The sequence below is a fragment of the Stylophora pistillata genome, chromosome 4 (genome assembly GCF_964205215.1).
Source record: "Stylophora pistillata chromosome 4, jaStyPist1.2, whole genome shotgun sequence".
Lineage (NCBI taxonomy): Eukaryota > Metazoa > Cnidaria > Anthozoa > Scleractinia > Pocilloporidae > Stylophora > Stylophora pistillata.
Window position 1 is genome coordinate 20,979,747 of NC_142522.1, and position 16,474 is coordinate 20,996,220.

General features: G+C 38.5%; 2 protein-coding genes across 4 annotated transcripts; both read left to right on the plus strand.

Annotated features, from left to right (window-relative positions):
- The first annotated feature begins 607 nt into the window (after positions 1 to 607).
- Positions 608 to 11,580, plus strand: LOC148732825 (uncharacterized). 3 transcript variants are annotated; one of them, XM_088757923.1, is made up of 6 exons: positions 608 to 882; positions 2,594 to 3,217; positions 6,952 to 7,386; positions 7,475 to 7,635; positions 9,819 to 9,903; positions 10,959 to 11,580. In XM_088757923.1, exons 2-6 carry the CDS (start codon positions 2,632 to 2,634, stop codon positions 11,168 to 11,170), a joined length of 1,479 nt encoding a protein of 492 aa, XP_088614049.1. In that variant the 5' UTR covers positions 608 to 882; positions 2,594 to 2,631; the 3' UTR covers positions 11,171 to 11,580. The 3 variants fall into 3 exon arrangements, with proteins under 3 accessions (XP_088614049.1, XP_088614046.1, XP_088614048.1); XM_088757920.1 differs by lacking the exon at positions 608 to 882 and adding an exon at positions 1,232 to 1,365; XM_088757922.1 differs by lacking the exon at positions 608 to 882 and having other exon boundaries at positions 1,689 to 3,217.
- A 1,641-nt stretch (positions 11,581 to 13,221) lies between these two features.
- LOC148732826 (uncharacterized) lies at positions 13,222 to 15,956 on the plus strand. The gene has a single exon (XM_088757919.1). It carries the CDS (start codon positions 13,605 to 13,607, stop codon positions 15,492 to 15,494), a length of 1,890 nt encoding a protein of 629 aa, XP_088614045.1. The 5' UTR covers positions 13,222 to 13,604; the 3' UTR covers positions 15,495 to 15,956.
- The last annotated feature ends 518 nt before the right edge of the window (positions 15,957 to 16,474 follow it).

Below are 16,474 nucleotides of genomic sequence, written 5' to 3' on the forward strand. Positions count from 1 at the left end.
GTTATTTGTAAGAGTGATGTTTCCTTCCAAGAGATTATTACGATCATCATTATCTCGTGTTCCTTCCTAAAACGGCAACACGGAAGAGAAGATTAGAAAAAAATAATAAAATAACGAGTCTATACTCATCGGTAAAATGCAATGTAAATGAATTACAAAATAATGGACAAAAAGAAAAAAAACGGCCTCAACGTGGATCGAACCCCACCGTAAAACCTGGATACTGCTACAGCTATACATTGAGCTATTAAGCCTTATGTGGGGGGTTAAGCAGATTGCTCCACAATTAAACTTTTTGGATCAATTCGTTTTCTGTTATCATTCACAGATCAAGGTATGACGTATTCCTCTCATACAGTAGCTATTTGTACAGAGAAGTAAATGGTTCTGTCCTGGTGTACCAGTTCACAAGGGAATTACCATTGTTCTTTCTTTGTTTAGGAGTCATTGGTTAGCTGTTGTGTATTGTTCGATCTTTTGTATATCGGCTCTTGTGAACCGGTAGACGAGGACAGAACCGAAGTAAATTTTCTCTTATTGGGCAAGCGCGCTGGGTCTCGAAGTCGTTCCCAGAGACGACCCAAGCCCTCGCATTCATTCATGGAGTAAGATACTGGAAATGAGATCCGATAGTAGTTCATTGATTCAAGAAGTGAGGAATATAATTTTTTTCATGACGTTTTACAAAAATTGAAACCAGACACGAAAGTTCTGACTTATCTTCCTGGGGAAAGCAGTCAATAACCAACCAAAGAAACCACCGAGAAGCAGCTATCAAGGTTTTCGTCTATGACTAAGCTTTATCACTTCCGGCCTGTTGGATTGGGCTGGGAACTCCATACGTATCGTTGCTGTTTGGCGATTTCTGTGTTACGAGAAAAGGTTAAAAGTTGTTTTTTTCTTCTTGAAGGAGAGAGAATTATAGTTTTGTTATTCAAATATCGCCCGCCTGGCCTTGAACATTGTCTAATAAAGTCTACTTAAGAAAATCATTAGGAATAGGGAAGTGTGAAAGTTGATGGTGGACAGCTCCAATAATGTGATAGTCTCCTTCGCAGCCGTTGTTTGGGCTCGTCACGCAACGCTCCCTCTCCCACCAACCCGGGTTAAAACGAAGACACTGCATTAGCCAAAAGAATTGCTTACTTTTTAACGAGAATTTTCCAGCAGAGAAAGCTTAACGACCGTCAGAATCTATTTTAGCTACGAAATACAGTAGAAATCGATTATTTGTTGACAGAACCCAAGAGTCATTTTTCCTGTACAGAACGCGTCCCCTGTTATTCTGTCACGCAATGCTAACTATAAATCAAAGGCGGCTGGCGTTGGAATTCTGCTAGCTGTTCCAGATTAATAATATGTGTGGTAAGTTAACCCGAGGAAACCCTCGAGAATATCAGCACCAAATTGGCTCGCTATTGAAACAGAACACTGACAGGACGGGCAGTATAATAATATGGGCAGTATATAATAATGGGAAGAAACGCGTGAAGTGCAATGTATTATATTACTAAGCGTTGTTACTGTTTAATGTGCGTTTAACTTGTAATTTCTACGGTTTTCTGTTTACAGGGTCTTCGTTTACGTAGAACGAAAACGAATACCGAGTCTTAGGTCTTCGTTTTCGAGGGTCTTCGGTTTCGTAACACCCTTCTCTTTAATATGTAGAATAATTAAGCCAGAATATGCGGCAAGCAGGGAAGGGCTTGGGTACCTTGAGGTTTAATCAGAGCATGGGAGTCACCTCACGATCAGCCAAAGTGTGACATTGGGGGTGTCCAGTATGTGCATGTGGTGGTAAAAATGGATTTTGAATCTACTTCAAATAAGTTTGACCTGGCTTGACTTGGCCTCTTGAGTTAAAAGCACTATGATGTGCAGATTTTGTCTCAAACAGGGTCAGGCCTTGAGGGTCTCAGCTACACACTCTAACCAACACTCTAACCAGAATTGTCTTGAATCCCTCCCCCCCTGAATCACATTGAGGCTATCAGGACCTAGCAGCAACTAATTTCCTGTTAAGACATCTGTGGGGCTGCAAATGAAAGAATCAAATGCTGTCACACTGTGTTTTGTTATCTATGGTTGAGGAAATTAAACATCAGTGTTTTAACTGCCTCTTATTTATCAATCTTCTTTAAAGATTCTAAATAAGTATTTTTCTATGTCTTTTTGTGATCACACTGAGCCCAATCTAGGATCATTAGTCAGTTCCCATTAAGGGGTATATTCAAAATTCTTAACAAATATCCCTGTTCTTTCATTAAGGGGCTTTATTCTTGGGTTGTATTCTGATAAGATAAGAAGTAATTTTGAAGGGTTACACTGTAGCTGCAGCTTAACATGTGACAAGGCTCAACACTAGCTTTTCAACTTACTAGCCAAGTGTCTAGTGGCAACTTAGATGTTACAACAATTTTGGTTTGTTTACTAGTGAAACTGGCTTTTAGAAGTCGAAAACCACCAGATAAAACTGAATTTCTACTAATCCATGGCTAGTTGGCTACCATTGTATTAGTGTCAAGCCCTGATGTGATGAACAAAAAAAAAAATAACATTCAATTGCAACTGCTTTGTTTTTTTTTTCAAACAGAAAATGCTCAGTTTTTTAACTTAATCAAGTAAGCTACCATGGATATGCTAAAGGCTGAGGAAAAGAGATGGCTTGTGGTTGGAATATGCCTTTCAAAAGTTCTAACACCTGCAGTGAGGAAGATCATTAAGCAAGAAATGCATCAGTTATATCAGAACATGGTTCTCCCAACAACCCACATTCATTCACAAACATCGTCTTCTTATCTTAGAAGCCTTCCACCTTCTACAGTGCGCCTTAATTATGTGAACATCAACAACAACGCAACAAAATCATCTCACCACAGCTATGATTACTGTGTTGAAGATGAACTGTCTTTGGCTAAACTTTTCGTGAAGCCATTCATGTCAGGCTTCACAAGTTTTGATGAAACATTGGATTCATCTGCAGCACTGTCCATTTTATGTGGAGCACCAAACTTTGTTTATCATGGAATTGATATTATTGCAAAGGATGTACGTGATGAGGTTCGTAATGAATGGGGCCATTGTAAATTTGCAACTTGGTCTGAAGCTTATTACGAGAAGTGTTTTCAACTCATGGAAAAACTGATCAGAAGACTGAACCTACCTGAAGCATCAGAGAGGGAGGTTTTAAAGGACTTGGAAGAGTGGAGAAATAGAGGTGAGTTACATTAAGAACCACCTTAGCTGAGTATAATTTTTTATATATAGTATATTTCAGTTAGTGATTAATATTAGGTTTGGAAAAATATTGGGATGAGCAAACAAATTATTAGCCTCTGCCTTTGGCTTTGGCAGATAATTTATCAGAGGGGTGCTGACATATAACAATATTTTTCAATTAAACAGAGCTCAATAACTGTTTTAATTTATCATTCAATCACCAAGTGTCATTTTCAAAACCATTTAAGAAAATTAGCTTCGAAAAGCCCAGCAGGGCAGTTAGCCCCTTTCATCAGAATAGCCCTGATACAGCTACATAATGGATAAAATACCTTTTAGCCTTCCATGTGACAAATGTTATTGATACATTTGTGGCTCAACTCAGATCCCACTCAACATTGTTAAAACTCTGTAATTAGGAGTGCATTCCAGAATTTCATATGTTTTTATTTTGGTGAACCTTCTGCACCCTAATGACAGAGTCCATATTCTCTATACTTTTACTTTGGTACTGACAAGGAGAATTCATTTTGCAATTAAAGCTTCCTAGGTTGGTGAACATTTCCTTTTTTCTCATACTATAACACCTGTTTCAACAACAACAAGGGAAACTCTAAAAAGATCTGGAAAACCATAAAATCGCTAATGGGCGATGTATCAAAATCAGTTGAGACGCCAAATGTTGTTTTGGCTGGAAAGTTTAATGATCACTTCACTTCAATTGCTGATTCACTGAGGAATCTACTACCTAATGTACCTTATTGCAATTCAAAGGTTGAAAACTTTGTTTGTTCAAGAAAAGATCCGGATGTTCTTTTCAATATTCCTCCTGTTACTAAAGATTTTGTGCTGGGTGCTCTGTTAGGACTCAAAACTAACAAAGCTATGGGTATTGACAAGATAAGTGCAAGATATCTGAAAATAGCAGGACCAGCTATTGCTTATTCAATTACTCAAATCTTGAATATTTCAATTAATTCTGGTGTATTCCCTGATTGTTGGAAGATAGCGAAAGTCATTCCGTTGTTTAAATCTGGGGACCGTGAGGATCCGGACAATTATCGACCCATTTCGATATTACCAGTTTTGTCAAAGATTCTGGAACGTCATATACACGATCATCTCTATAATTACTTATGTGAAAACAATCTATTGTACCCTTTACAGTCAGGTTTTCGGAAACACCATGGAACAGACACTGCTCTTATACGAGTCATAGACAATTTGTTATTTAATCTAGACAATGATCAAGTCAGCGGTCTTCTTTTAGTTGATTACAGGAAAGCTTTTGATATGGTTGACCGTGAAATTCTTTTGCAAAAGCTGAATGCCTATGGTTTAACTCCAGTTGCACGTAAATGGTTTAGTTCATACTTGACTGATAGACATCAATTTATTGCTCTTGATAATGTGACATCTAACTCTGCTCTTGTGAGGCATGGTGTTCCACAGGGTAGTATCCTTGGCCCTTTACTTTTTGTCATTTATATCAATGATTTGCCTCTACATGTTAATGGTGCTGACCTGGATCTCTATGCTGATGACACCACACTGACATTATCGGCAGATATCTCAGCGGTTGATTCTCTACAAGATTCACTAGCTGCTTCTTTGAAGGAAATTGAATGCTGGACGCACACCAATAAACTTCCTCTCAACGAAAAAAAGACTAAAACACTACTGGTCACAGGCAAACGCCTTGGGAAGAAACTTCCAGATGGTTATAATTTATCTCTTAAAACTATGAATGGTGTATCATTGGAACAAGTACCCTCAGCTAAACTTCTTGGTATAGACATTGACCACGATTTATCAATGAACACTTATGTTGACAGACTGTGCAAAAAAATTTCACAAAGAATTGGAATTTTGAATAAGATCAAACTTTGTTTACCATTTAACCAAAGACTTTTATTTTATAATAGTTTGATTAAGCCATTATTTGATTATGCCAATGTTGCATGGCAGTCACTTTGCTCTAATGAATCTCTTTTAAGAATACTTAGGCTACAAAAGAGAGCTTCTAGGGTTTTATTAGATGCTGAACCACGTAGTTCATCAGTTATGCTATTCAATCGTTTAAAGTGGATACCATTTTATAACTCTACTAAGATAGCTAAATGTTCAATACTATTTAAAAGGATTAATTATTGTGTACCTAATTATCTTAATGATAGCTTAAGATTATTAAGTTCAGTACATTCACGCAACACTAGATTTTGTAAATACAACTTTTTATTACCTAAGTTTAAAAGGGCTAGAGAAGGAGGGAAAACTTTTCTAGTTTCTGCCATAAAATTATGGAATCAGTTAAAGCCTGAATTAAAAAAGTCTAATACACTTAAGGCCTTTAAAGACAACGTATTTAAATATTATTATGATGACAAATCATGCTTAGCTCATTTTAATCGGTAAATTTTATTGATAGTAGTTTTATATATTCTTACTTGTTTATATTATCTTGTGTATATATTTTATCAATTAAATATTATTTGTAATTAGCTAAATTTCTATTTTTCTAAATCTCTTTTTTTTTTTTTTTTTTTTTTTTTTTTTTTTTTTTCAATATATTAATGATTCTATTGTATTTGCATTTATATATTTATTGTAATTAAGAGGACCACAAGTTTATTAGTGTTTGTGCACTATCACGTGCTATCCTCAATAAATAAAGTCTTATTATTATTATTATTAACAAATGGTAAACACCACAGCGCACACTATTGAGTTATGGATGCACGCGGGAGGTTGCTAAGCACGAAAGAAGCGAAAGAGTCACTCGAGGCAATAGCCGAGAGCGACTCTAGCTTCTTGAGTGCTTAGCAAACCTCCCAAGTGCATCCATAACTCAATAGTGTATGCTGTGGTGTTTACCATTCGTTTTATAACATAACATTGATACATTGTAGCTAAAGAGTTCCCTTTTATTTAACAAATCTTACGCAACCAGAAAAAACAAGCGCGCGTGTAAAAATAGTCTTTGCATTTGCTCACGTCAGCAGCGTACACCCATGGGCAAATGGGGGATGCTAAATTGACCAATCAGAGCGCGCACTTTACTTTGGTTATGTTATAATGATCATTACATTCATGATTCAGCAGTATTATCATGAGAAGGTACTTGCTACACAGCAATATTTAGTAAATAAATCCCATTCAGGAGGTTGGTATGTCGGCTGCATGATAATGTCCACAGCTGAAATGTTGTCTGAGAAATGAATATTTCATCCAGAAGAAAAGCTTAGAGGGTAAAATTAATTTGGAATTTTGATGACAATGTCTTAGCCAAGGACATTATCAGCTAACATACCGGCAAGCCAGAAAGGGGTTTATTTATTCTATAACTCTCCCATTTATATTCTTATCGTACACTCACAACAAATTTTGTCAGTTTTTTTTTGTATGTTTGGGAGCTGCATTTAATGTCATTATCACTGGACTCTGCAAAACAAGTTTGTTTTTTTTTTTGGTTGTTGTTGAAAGTAATAAAGATGAAGAAGTCAAACTCTTGAGCTGGCTATTTTCGGCTGGCTTTGTTCCTTTTATGAAAATATTAGGAGGACAAATATTTATGTAAACAGGGGTTGTATTGCATGATAACTGTTGGGTGATTTTGTACCATGTGATGTAAAGTAGCCAATAGAATCATGCGAAAGTTTATGGGGGGAGAGGCTTATCAAGTAATATTCAGTAGATGGTAACATCTTATGTATGATTTCAAATAAAATACAGGAACTGACATGTGCTTTGGACAACCAGTTAATAATGATGTACTGAAACTTGTTCAAGAGGAAATGGCAACATTGGTTATATCTGTTGAAGAAAATAAGGAAACCTGGGTGCAGGATCATGAGGGACTGAGAAAGAATCTTCAAAATTTGACACAACTTTTTGAACTTGACATCAAACGACTTGAAGCTAGTCATGTTGCCTTAGAAAGTGGCCTCAGTGTCCTTAAAGAAGATCAGTTGAGGATTAAAAAAACTCTGGTGGAAAATGAAATGATGACCTCATCAAATGCGTCTCTCATACAGCATGTTAAAGATAGCTACGAAGAGAAGCACAAAGGTCTTCAATGTCAACAAGAGCTTCTGGAAGGGAAAGTGGCTGGTTTGTCTCAAGGGATGGAAAAGTTGATTTCAGAAGAAACAAATTGGCTCACAAGTGGTAAATTTATGATTGGAGAATAGTCAATGTAAAAAAAAAAGTAGTTCTTCATGTCTTTTTATTGTTAATTCACTTATTTCTGTTTCAGGTCTCTGTTGGAAAATCCCAGTGACGTTAGTGCTGAGCATCCTCATGATTTTCATCTATGAGCATTATACTCCAGGATCTAAACTTCGTTATTGGTATTGTAGAAGGGGAAGCATCCAAGGCCACACTTTGTCATTCTTTTTCAAAACAAATGACCACCAGGTAAAATAAGTGTTCAGGATAAGCCAATACAGTTGTGCCCGGGGGGGGGGGGGGCGTTACTCGCATATATGAGCCATATAGGTACCTGCCGCGGAATAGGGTATGGTTTTTGCGGTTCTCGGTCCTTAAATGGGGTTCTTTTTTGACCCTTTTGTTTCTGTGTCCATTGTGTGGTCCTTAGATAAGGCAGCTTAATTGTATTATCTAATACTGAGTGTGAAAACGCCCGCCTAAACGCACGGTTTTTTTTTAAACTTGATGTATCTGTTTAAGTATCAGGGGCGGAACCAGGAATTTTTTATTTGGGGGGGGGGTCCAAAATTTGGTTTAGAAAAGACTGTTGGACTCTTATGATGCAAATTACTTCTCCCCCACACCCCGCACACCCCCTCCCACCAGTCGCGGTTGCACGTTAAAATTTTTTGGCCGCTTACCGTTTACTTGGATTCATTAATTAAAAAAATCAGCCTGTTAAAAAGTGATATACGATCCTGCGGATGTAAGAATTTCAGTCTCAAAGTTGTAAGCGTCAGGTCTGATAGGGGGGGTCCGAACCCCCCGGACCCTCTCCCTGGATCCACCACTGAGTATTGTAACTAAATGATTTTGCAACAGAGGTTTAATAGCCGTTAAGCGGGTAAATACACGTAACGCCTCTTGTAGGGTGTCATTTTTCGGCTTTGGGCCTTAAAAAGGGTATCAGTTTTCGCTTTCTTAGTTAGTTAGGGCTCGCGAACCTTCGCGGCACACCCCTATCGAAATTCGCGGGAGTTCCCCCCCCCCCCGGGCAATTGTGTACTGGTTGCCAAGCCTTTGATTTGGAGCGAGGTTGAAGGTGACCTCGTTGTGATGGAGACCAGTATCTATTTAGAATGATAACAAAGTAATTTGTCTGTATTATGACAAGGTCACACTTAGAACACAACCTGTTCAAACTGAAGGTTGGGCAACCAAGTACACAACTGTAAAAATTGGACTATTCCCCATCTGTTCTTATAACTCAGCCTTCTGGCTTTTTGTGAAACACTCAAAACTTGACTAGTTCAGTTGTTTCAATAAAAACCAGTTACTGATGGTCCACCGCTGCTTATCGGACCTTGTACCTCTGTCTATTTAGCCCGCGAGCCAGCTCTTGTGTTAGGGTTTCGCCTTGTGGAACCTTTCCCAGGTAGCCTACATATAGCCATACCCTCTCCCCCTTCCTTACGTTTCTTCTGCGGGGGAGGGTACGGCTACACGTAGACTATTTCCCAGGCCCAGCGGTCCATTACACCATCAAGGAAAAAGTTACTGAAACTCCTGTGGTTGACTGTGCAAATGAACCAAGTGAGAGAAACTGATGGAAATCCATAGGTAACTCCTTTACTCAATAATATTATTTTGTTTAAATTTAAATTAGCCCTACTGGCCTCGTTCTCCAGTACAAAATTCAAAAGAATACATTATCTTAAGCGAGGCCAGAAGGGCTAATTTAAATTTAAACAAAAGAATATTTATACGGCAGCCATTTATGAAAAGTGGTCTATTACCGCTTATTATCCAACTGCACTAAGTACAGTAAAAATAACGCGCGACTCGAGTACAAATATCCAAGATATTGTGCATTTGGTTATTTTGTAATGTAAAAAACCTGTTCAACCGGTCGGCTGCGTGCGCAACGCTTCTCTGTCTGCTACGCTTTTCCCACTTTATAGGAAATGCGCATGAAATATAGCAGTTGGATAATAAATAACTAATAAGACGTTTTGGTGTGTGTGTAGAAGTATAGTGTGTGTAATATTGCTGAGTACTTTTTACGAGTTATGATGTGCCGTATTTTGACGAGCCCTCGTACTACACACCAAAACGTTTTATGATATATATTTAGCTGCCTCTTCACAATTTTAAGATCTAATTAACCTTGAATTTTTCGTCAACAAACAATGATGAGAAATTCGAAAGTGAAATAAAAATTTTATTGTTTTTCTGAAGCCTTTAGCTTGCAAACAAAGATTACTTTTATCAACTAATGAAATCAGCCAATGAAATGATTCTAAATGTATTGTTATTAAAATGTAACAATAAACTGTCATGGTTAGACTTAACATTCTGTGGACTCAGAACAGTTTCATTACAAGACGTTTTATTATTTAAGAGGAGCTATTATTTACATGAATATCACTCTTATTGTGTTATCTTAACAGAGACCGTTAGTGAATGGAATTGAGTTCAGCTGGGAGGCTTTAAAAAAGAAAATGAACCTCAAGTTCCGTCCACTTGATGACCCAGGTATTTCTTATTATTTTAGCAGCCAACAGCATGTCAGTGTCATTGCATGCAACTTTACGACTTTCCATTGCGTTTTAGGCAACCGTTGAGCAATTGTCAAGTAAACATCAAAACGAACTCCGGATTACTTTCTCTGTAAATGGTCCGGAAAACTCGCGCCACTTTCTCGACCAATCAGATTTCAAACTAAAACCAACCACGACTTGCGTCATCCACGTTTTTCCGCGCTTCAGGCAGTAAACTTGTTTTTACTTTGAGTTCTCATTGGCTCCTTGTCATTTCTTTCCTTTTTTCTGATTGGCTGTTTTAATTACTTTGGTTCTGGTTTTACGGCACTCATCCGGAAAAGCGCAGTAATCAAAGAATTCACAACGTCCAAACAGCACAGAGAAAGATATCACAAAGAACCTATAAGAATCGGAGCTAAGATAAGTAATAAGAGGCCTCGAACGTGCGATGAGCGATGATGTTCGTAACTTAAGTCAAACCAGTCGCAATGGTTTCAATTTTAATCTTTCTGATTGGTAGGCACGAAGGTGCAAGATTTCCTTTGGAATCTCAGATTACATTTGACACTCTGACAAAAATTGCTCCGGAACACAACAGCATCAAACAGATAAAGCCTCTTTTCAAAAGGCATCGTTACTCGAAAACGAAGTCACCCTGTTTGGAGAAAAAAAGAAAATGAAGTAAAACAGCAGGAATAAAGTTCTCCCAGGTGTATGAATTCGTTAAAGTATTCTATTGAAAAGTAAAATATAAGGTTTGTGGTCCCAGTATTCAAGCGGTATTATTTACCTTGCTCTGAGTCAATCTTTAGAGTATATTAGAGCTCGGGGGGATAAAATGCCTCTCTAGTCTCGTTCCCCGACCTTTCATAATCAAGTAGTTGTAACGGTTCAGTTACAGTTACACGGCAGGATCTGGGTACGAAATTAATGCGTTTTCTTGACGATCATATGTCCGGAACACACTGACGGGTATGGGTACTAACCATCTTGTATAGACAGTCTGACTGGAATCCCTCCCCATATTTTTCGTTTTCTTTGTTAAAGGGGTGCGTTACTACCTCAACATTGATCGCTGTGCGTACGGAGGTATCGTACTTGTGCGCTCACTCTTGGATAACACTCCACAAGTGCGAGGGGCAGAGGTTCTAGCCGTGAACTCTGATTGTTCTCAAGTCTTCTACAATGACGACGTCGTTTGGAGGCCTTATCAAAGTGCAAGTTCTAAAGATATCCGTTGTGTACCAGCAAATGGATGATGCAGTTCGTTTATTTCAGCAGAACCCGTTGTCTCAAGGGGTATCAGCCAATAGAAAAGGGAATTTTCAATTAAGTGTCGAAAGTAATCCCAGATAACATCCCTGATATCCCCGTTTGCAATGATTTTGCCGAAGAATTCAGACTTAAGAAGAACAGAAATGTGAAAAATTAATTGTGACTTAATTTTTATTTTTCTAAAACACATTTACGACCATTTCTCCAATTCTTAAGTAAATTCCGTAAAACAAAAAAATAGACATACAAAGTAATTACGGTTGTATAAGAATTGTGACGGAAATCTGTAGCATGCTAATGCAGTAACAATACTACTTTATGTAGAGAAATACAATGTATATGAAACACTGTAATATTTTGACACTATCAAAATGAAAACTTGTAAGAAGGAAAATGTTTACGGTTAACACTTTTTAAGACTAACAGTGGATTTTGGCCCATTTTGATGCCTACCGGCTAAATTTTTGGCCGTTTTCCGTCTTACATCTTCCCCCATTGAGATCCTTTTTAACGAGGTAGAAACAAGGGATAAAATGTTTCTGCTAAGGCGCCTGCCCATTAGAGTGCTCTGCTAGCAAAAGGCTTAGATTTAAAGCGTTCAAAACCTATATTTTTAGATAAGCTTACAAGAAGTGTTTGTTGTTGTTGTTGATGGTTTCATTCTGGTGTAAAAGTAGTTATCTTTTTTTTAAATTTAATTTACGATGAGAAACGTGTTGTTATTACAGAAGAAGGAACATAGCGTTTTTTTGTTCGTAAAATTGTATCAGTGAACATGAAAAATGAACATCTCACGCTGTAAACAGTAAGCTGCTCGTCAACAAAATCGAAGTGTTGAAAAACATTTTAAGGGTAATAAACACAATAGCGGTGATGCGAACAGTTTCCCGAGGGCGAAGCTCGAGGTAAACTGTGAGGTTCGTGGAACAGATAATGTCCAAAGACAAATATACGAGCATATTTTCGCGGAGGCTATTTTCTTCACTTCTCGGTGTTCTCCGATTCGATTTTATGAACAAAAACAAACCATGTTCCTTATTCTGTGACAACCACACAACGTTTATCATCTTTCTCATCTTGAATTAAATTTTAAAAAAAAGATAAAAACGAATAATTCCCGAAACTTGACGAAACGCAAAGCAGCCATTTTCCCCAGATATTCCTCGACCGATCAGAGCGCGCGCTTCTCTGTAATCACAAGAGCAATTGTACTTCTGTTGAATAAACCCCTCGACCTCGTATAGGAGATTACATAACAACATTCACTTCGCCTTTGGACAATAATTGTTACATGTCTAGGACTATGTATATTTCCGTGATAATCGGTTTTCTATAACTAAGGCGGCAGCTGCTTCGATTTTATGCCTGCGGCCAGGTTACTAAGTTCTTCTCAATGGCGATGACTAATCGATGACTAATTTTCAGCAAATTTGTAGGCAATTCATTCGAACGACTTATTAGTTTATCTTTGGAATCTCAAACCGCGGTATGTAGTCATTTTTCACACACACTTTTCAGTGACGTCTTCGAAAGTTTTGCGGTTTCGCGAGTACACTGATTGATGATCTGATTGACACCGAACGCGTACGCATGCGCAATAGGAACTGCGACGTAGCTCCTCGAAGATTCGCTCTAAAACAACGAAACAAGTAAACACTTGAAACAGGTCCAAATCCAAAAATATTGACTCTTAAGTCTTAAAGTGCTGGTGTGGAAGATTTTATGGCATGCTAAAAATAATTACTGATTCTAAAATCCAATTTTTTCTTAGGACCGTGTGTCCAGTATTGAAGGAATTTCTAAAATGGGGCAATACTATATATCAATAGAGTATCAGTAGGTTTTGAGCCCGACTCAGAGTCATTTTAGCTCGAGCCGTTAGGTGAGAATTAAAACAACTCTGAGAACGACCCAGAACAGTTTATGCACATAAACAAAGACAGTATTACTATTATTTGGAGCCGAAAAGAAGCATTGAAAGAAGTGTCAACAAAACGGTCTGAAGGATTGCGTGAACGTGCGAACAGGCTAAAATACATTTAAGGTGGCTCGATAGGCCAAAAAATCATAAAAACTTCATATTTTTGGAAATAAGTTTCTGGGCACCAACAGTCATTGTAGTTTCAAGAAAAGTAAGTCTTTTGTAATTTTTCCCATGGCTATTGTATGTTTTTCAACTGTTTTTGGATCTGTTTGAGCGGTTGCTATGGAAACCAGCATTGTTAACGCGTCGTTTTCCACCAAAAAAAGCCAATGATTTCAAAGAAATCTTCACAGGAGTGACCAGAATAGATTTCAGGGGCCTGGTAAATAGTTAGGCCCTAAATGAGGACATTGTGTGCTGATACATGACGTACTTGGCATGAGAAAAACGTGTTCGCTTGTTTACGATCTATCTACTGAGAGTTGAAGCGAATTATGCCTCCAAAAAGGAAATTTAGGAACGTTAGAAGAAAAAAAAGGAGGTTTACAGGCAACAAGTATACTAAGAAAAGAAATTCTGAAGAAATGGAAGGAACTGATGATCAGGAATCAGTGAAAGAAAGCGAGGAATCAGACATCACCGATATCGAAGATGAAAAGATTCCGAAAAACATCACACGGAATTCTGATCGTACTAAATCGATGCCTGCTACCCTGAGAAAGTTGGACGATAAGTCTAGCGATTCTGGAGACCCTGAAAACGATGAGGAGGAAAAGATGGCAAGTATAGAGGGTTTTCGTTTGATTGATATCTCTGTACTTGCTTCAGTCTTCGAGTCATTTTGGTGTCCGATGTGTAAATATGGCCACGTCACGTTCGAGGAGGATTGCAGCGCCAAGATGGGTTTTGCTACTCTTTTTGTGCTAAAATGCACATCCCAAAAGTGCAAATACTCGAAGAGGTTTTTTTCCTCTGCTAAAATCGAAGGGAGTCAGGCTTATGAAGTCAACCGAAGAGTTGTCCTTGCTACAAGGAACATTGGAATTGGACACCAGAGTCTTGTAAAATTCGCTGCGGTGATGAACATGCTACCGCCCATGAACGAGAACTCTTATCGAGATCATGTTGCCACAATTCGCAATTCTGCGGAGACTGTAGCCAAGGAGAGCATGCAAAATGCAGCTGAAGAGGCAAAAGAATTTTATGAGCCAGGAGAAGATGGGGTCTTTGACATTGGAGTGTCAGGGGATGGAACTTGGAGAAGAAGGGGGTACTCTTCAGCTTATGGGGTCGTCACTGCAATATCCACAGTTACTGGTAAAGTTCTCGATGTGGAAGTAATGTCCAAAGAGTGCAAGGAATGCATGGTTTGGAGAAGCAAAGAAGGAACTGTTGAGTTTCAGGAGTGGTGGGAAGGACACCAGCATCTTTGCCAGGCAAACTATTTTGGTTCTTCGGGGTCGATGGATGCTTCTGGAATGCTTGCCATATTTGAACGGTCTGTTCAAAACTACTCTGTTCGTTATACAGAATTTCTTGGGGATGGAGACAGTAAATCCCACAAACTTATTGTTGAAGAAGCCGTTTATGGGCCTGTTGAAGTAAGAAAATTGGAATGTGTGGGCCATGTCCAGAAACGTTTGGGGTCGCGACTTCGCTCACTGAAGAAGAGAACTGGTCAGACACGTCTTCAAGATGGAAAGTCAATTGGCGGAAGGGGCAGGCTAACAGACAATGTCATTGATAAACTGCAAGTATATTATGGGAAAGCCATTAGGAACAATACTCATGATATCCAAGCTATGGAGAATGCTGTAATGGCAATTTGGCATCATACACAGTCAACTGATGATAGCCCAGATCACGACCTGTGCCCCCCTGGAGAGAGTTCATGGTGTGGCTTTCAAAGGGATGTTGCACAGGGAACCTCTGATTATAGACATAACCATCCCCTTCCAACGGCTGTGGCTAATGCCATCTATCCCACCTTTGAAGCCTTGAGTGAGCAAAGTCTGCTTGCACGCTGTCTACATGGTGGTACGCAAAACCAAAATGAGGCCATCAATGCCCTTATCTGGCAGCGTGCTACAAAGGAAACCCACTCTGGGCTAGCAGTGGTGGAACTTGCTACCTTCTTGGCAGTCTCACATTTTAACAATGGCACTATTTCTATCATTTTAGTTCTTCGAAACCTGGGAATTGACCCAGGATTTCATTGCATCAAAGCTTGCCGAAAGCAAGATCATAATCGAATTCGCCATTCTCGCCGTAAAAGCTCTGAGCAAGCCAAAAAAAGGAGAAAACAGATCAGAAACTTCAAAAAAGGTTACAGTGACACTTTAGAGGCAATAGAAGGACAACAGTATGGTGCTGGTGCCTTCTAACATTGTTTTCAACTCTTGACTGCTTGCCCAATGATCTTGTGAACTTTATTTGCTATTTTCTAATTTTCCGTATTTCAGAGGTTTTGAAACCTTGTGACAATAATATCTCAAAAAATATTTACGATAAGTAGATCAAATTTTCACAGCATCTCAAGTGTCAATAGCTGTGTGCAATGACCTATTTTTATAGTGTTTGGACTTCTCACTCATGGGTTATGCCTTGTAAATTGAAGTGTAGTCAGGGTTATTTTTTGGTCTTTCTTTGTTGAGAGCTAATTCATGAATGCAACATAGTACTTACCTCAAAGTAGGTCATTGCACAGCTGTGATACAGTACAACAAGCACCTGAAGTTTTAGCTCTATAGCATAAAGCAGAGTAGAGATATCTTTGCCAAAAAACATACCTATTTTTGTCTCTCGGAATTGGGTGTGGCTAGAATAAATGGTGTGGCTCCTCTGAATTTTATGGAATGCTCTCCTAACTTAGTGGAAAGTAATGGGTAAGACCTATTTAAGTTTGTGGCACAAGTATAATGATATGATTTAAAGTTTAAGTGTTGGTAAAATTGTTGCCAAAATGAGCATTTTTAGACTATCGAGCCACCTTAAGTTCGCCGAAATCTCCATTTTAGCCCGCAAAATGCACCACAATGCCCGACAGAGTGATGATAATAAATGTTTACTAAAGCTGTATTTGCATTTAGATTTAATCATCTCACAAAACGATGCAAATTCCGATACCCCTGTAACCAAGAAATCAAGTGAGTTAGTTGAGTGGACTGAAAGGTGATGAAATTCGCTAAATAGTCTTCCAGGCTCTTCTTCTGATACGGATTGTCCCTTTCCTCAGCAATAACAGACTTCTAGACAAATCGGAAATTTGCTGTCGCTAAAAATTTTCTTCGCCCGCATGCAACATCACTGTGATTAGTAAAGTGCACACAAACTAATTAACACCAGGCTGGCACCGAGGTAAAGG

What these genes read in the sequence shown, in the direction of transcription:
- LOC148732825 (XM_088757923.1), top strand. Translation starts at nt 2,632, where the DNA reads ATGGATATGCTAAAGGCTGAGGAAAAGAGATGGCTTGTGGTTGGAATA. An exon ending in GGAAGAGTGGAGAAATAGAG is followed by an intron (nt 3,218 to 6,951) that starts GTGAGTTACATT and finishes AATAAAATACAG; the next exon opens with GAACTGACATGTGCTTTGGA. An exon ending in CCGTCCACTTGATGACCCAG is followed by an intron (nt 9,904 to 10,958) that starts GTATTTCTTATT and finishes TCTTTGTTAAAG; the next exon opens with GGGTGCGTTACTACCTCAAC.
- LOC148732826 (XM_088757919.1), top strand. Translation starts at nt 13,605, where the DNA reads ATGCCTCCAAAAAGGAAATTTAGGAACGTTAGAAGAAAAAAAAGGAGG.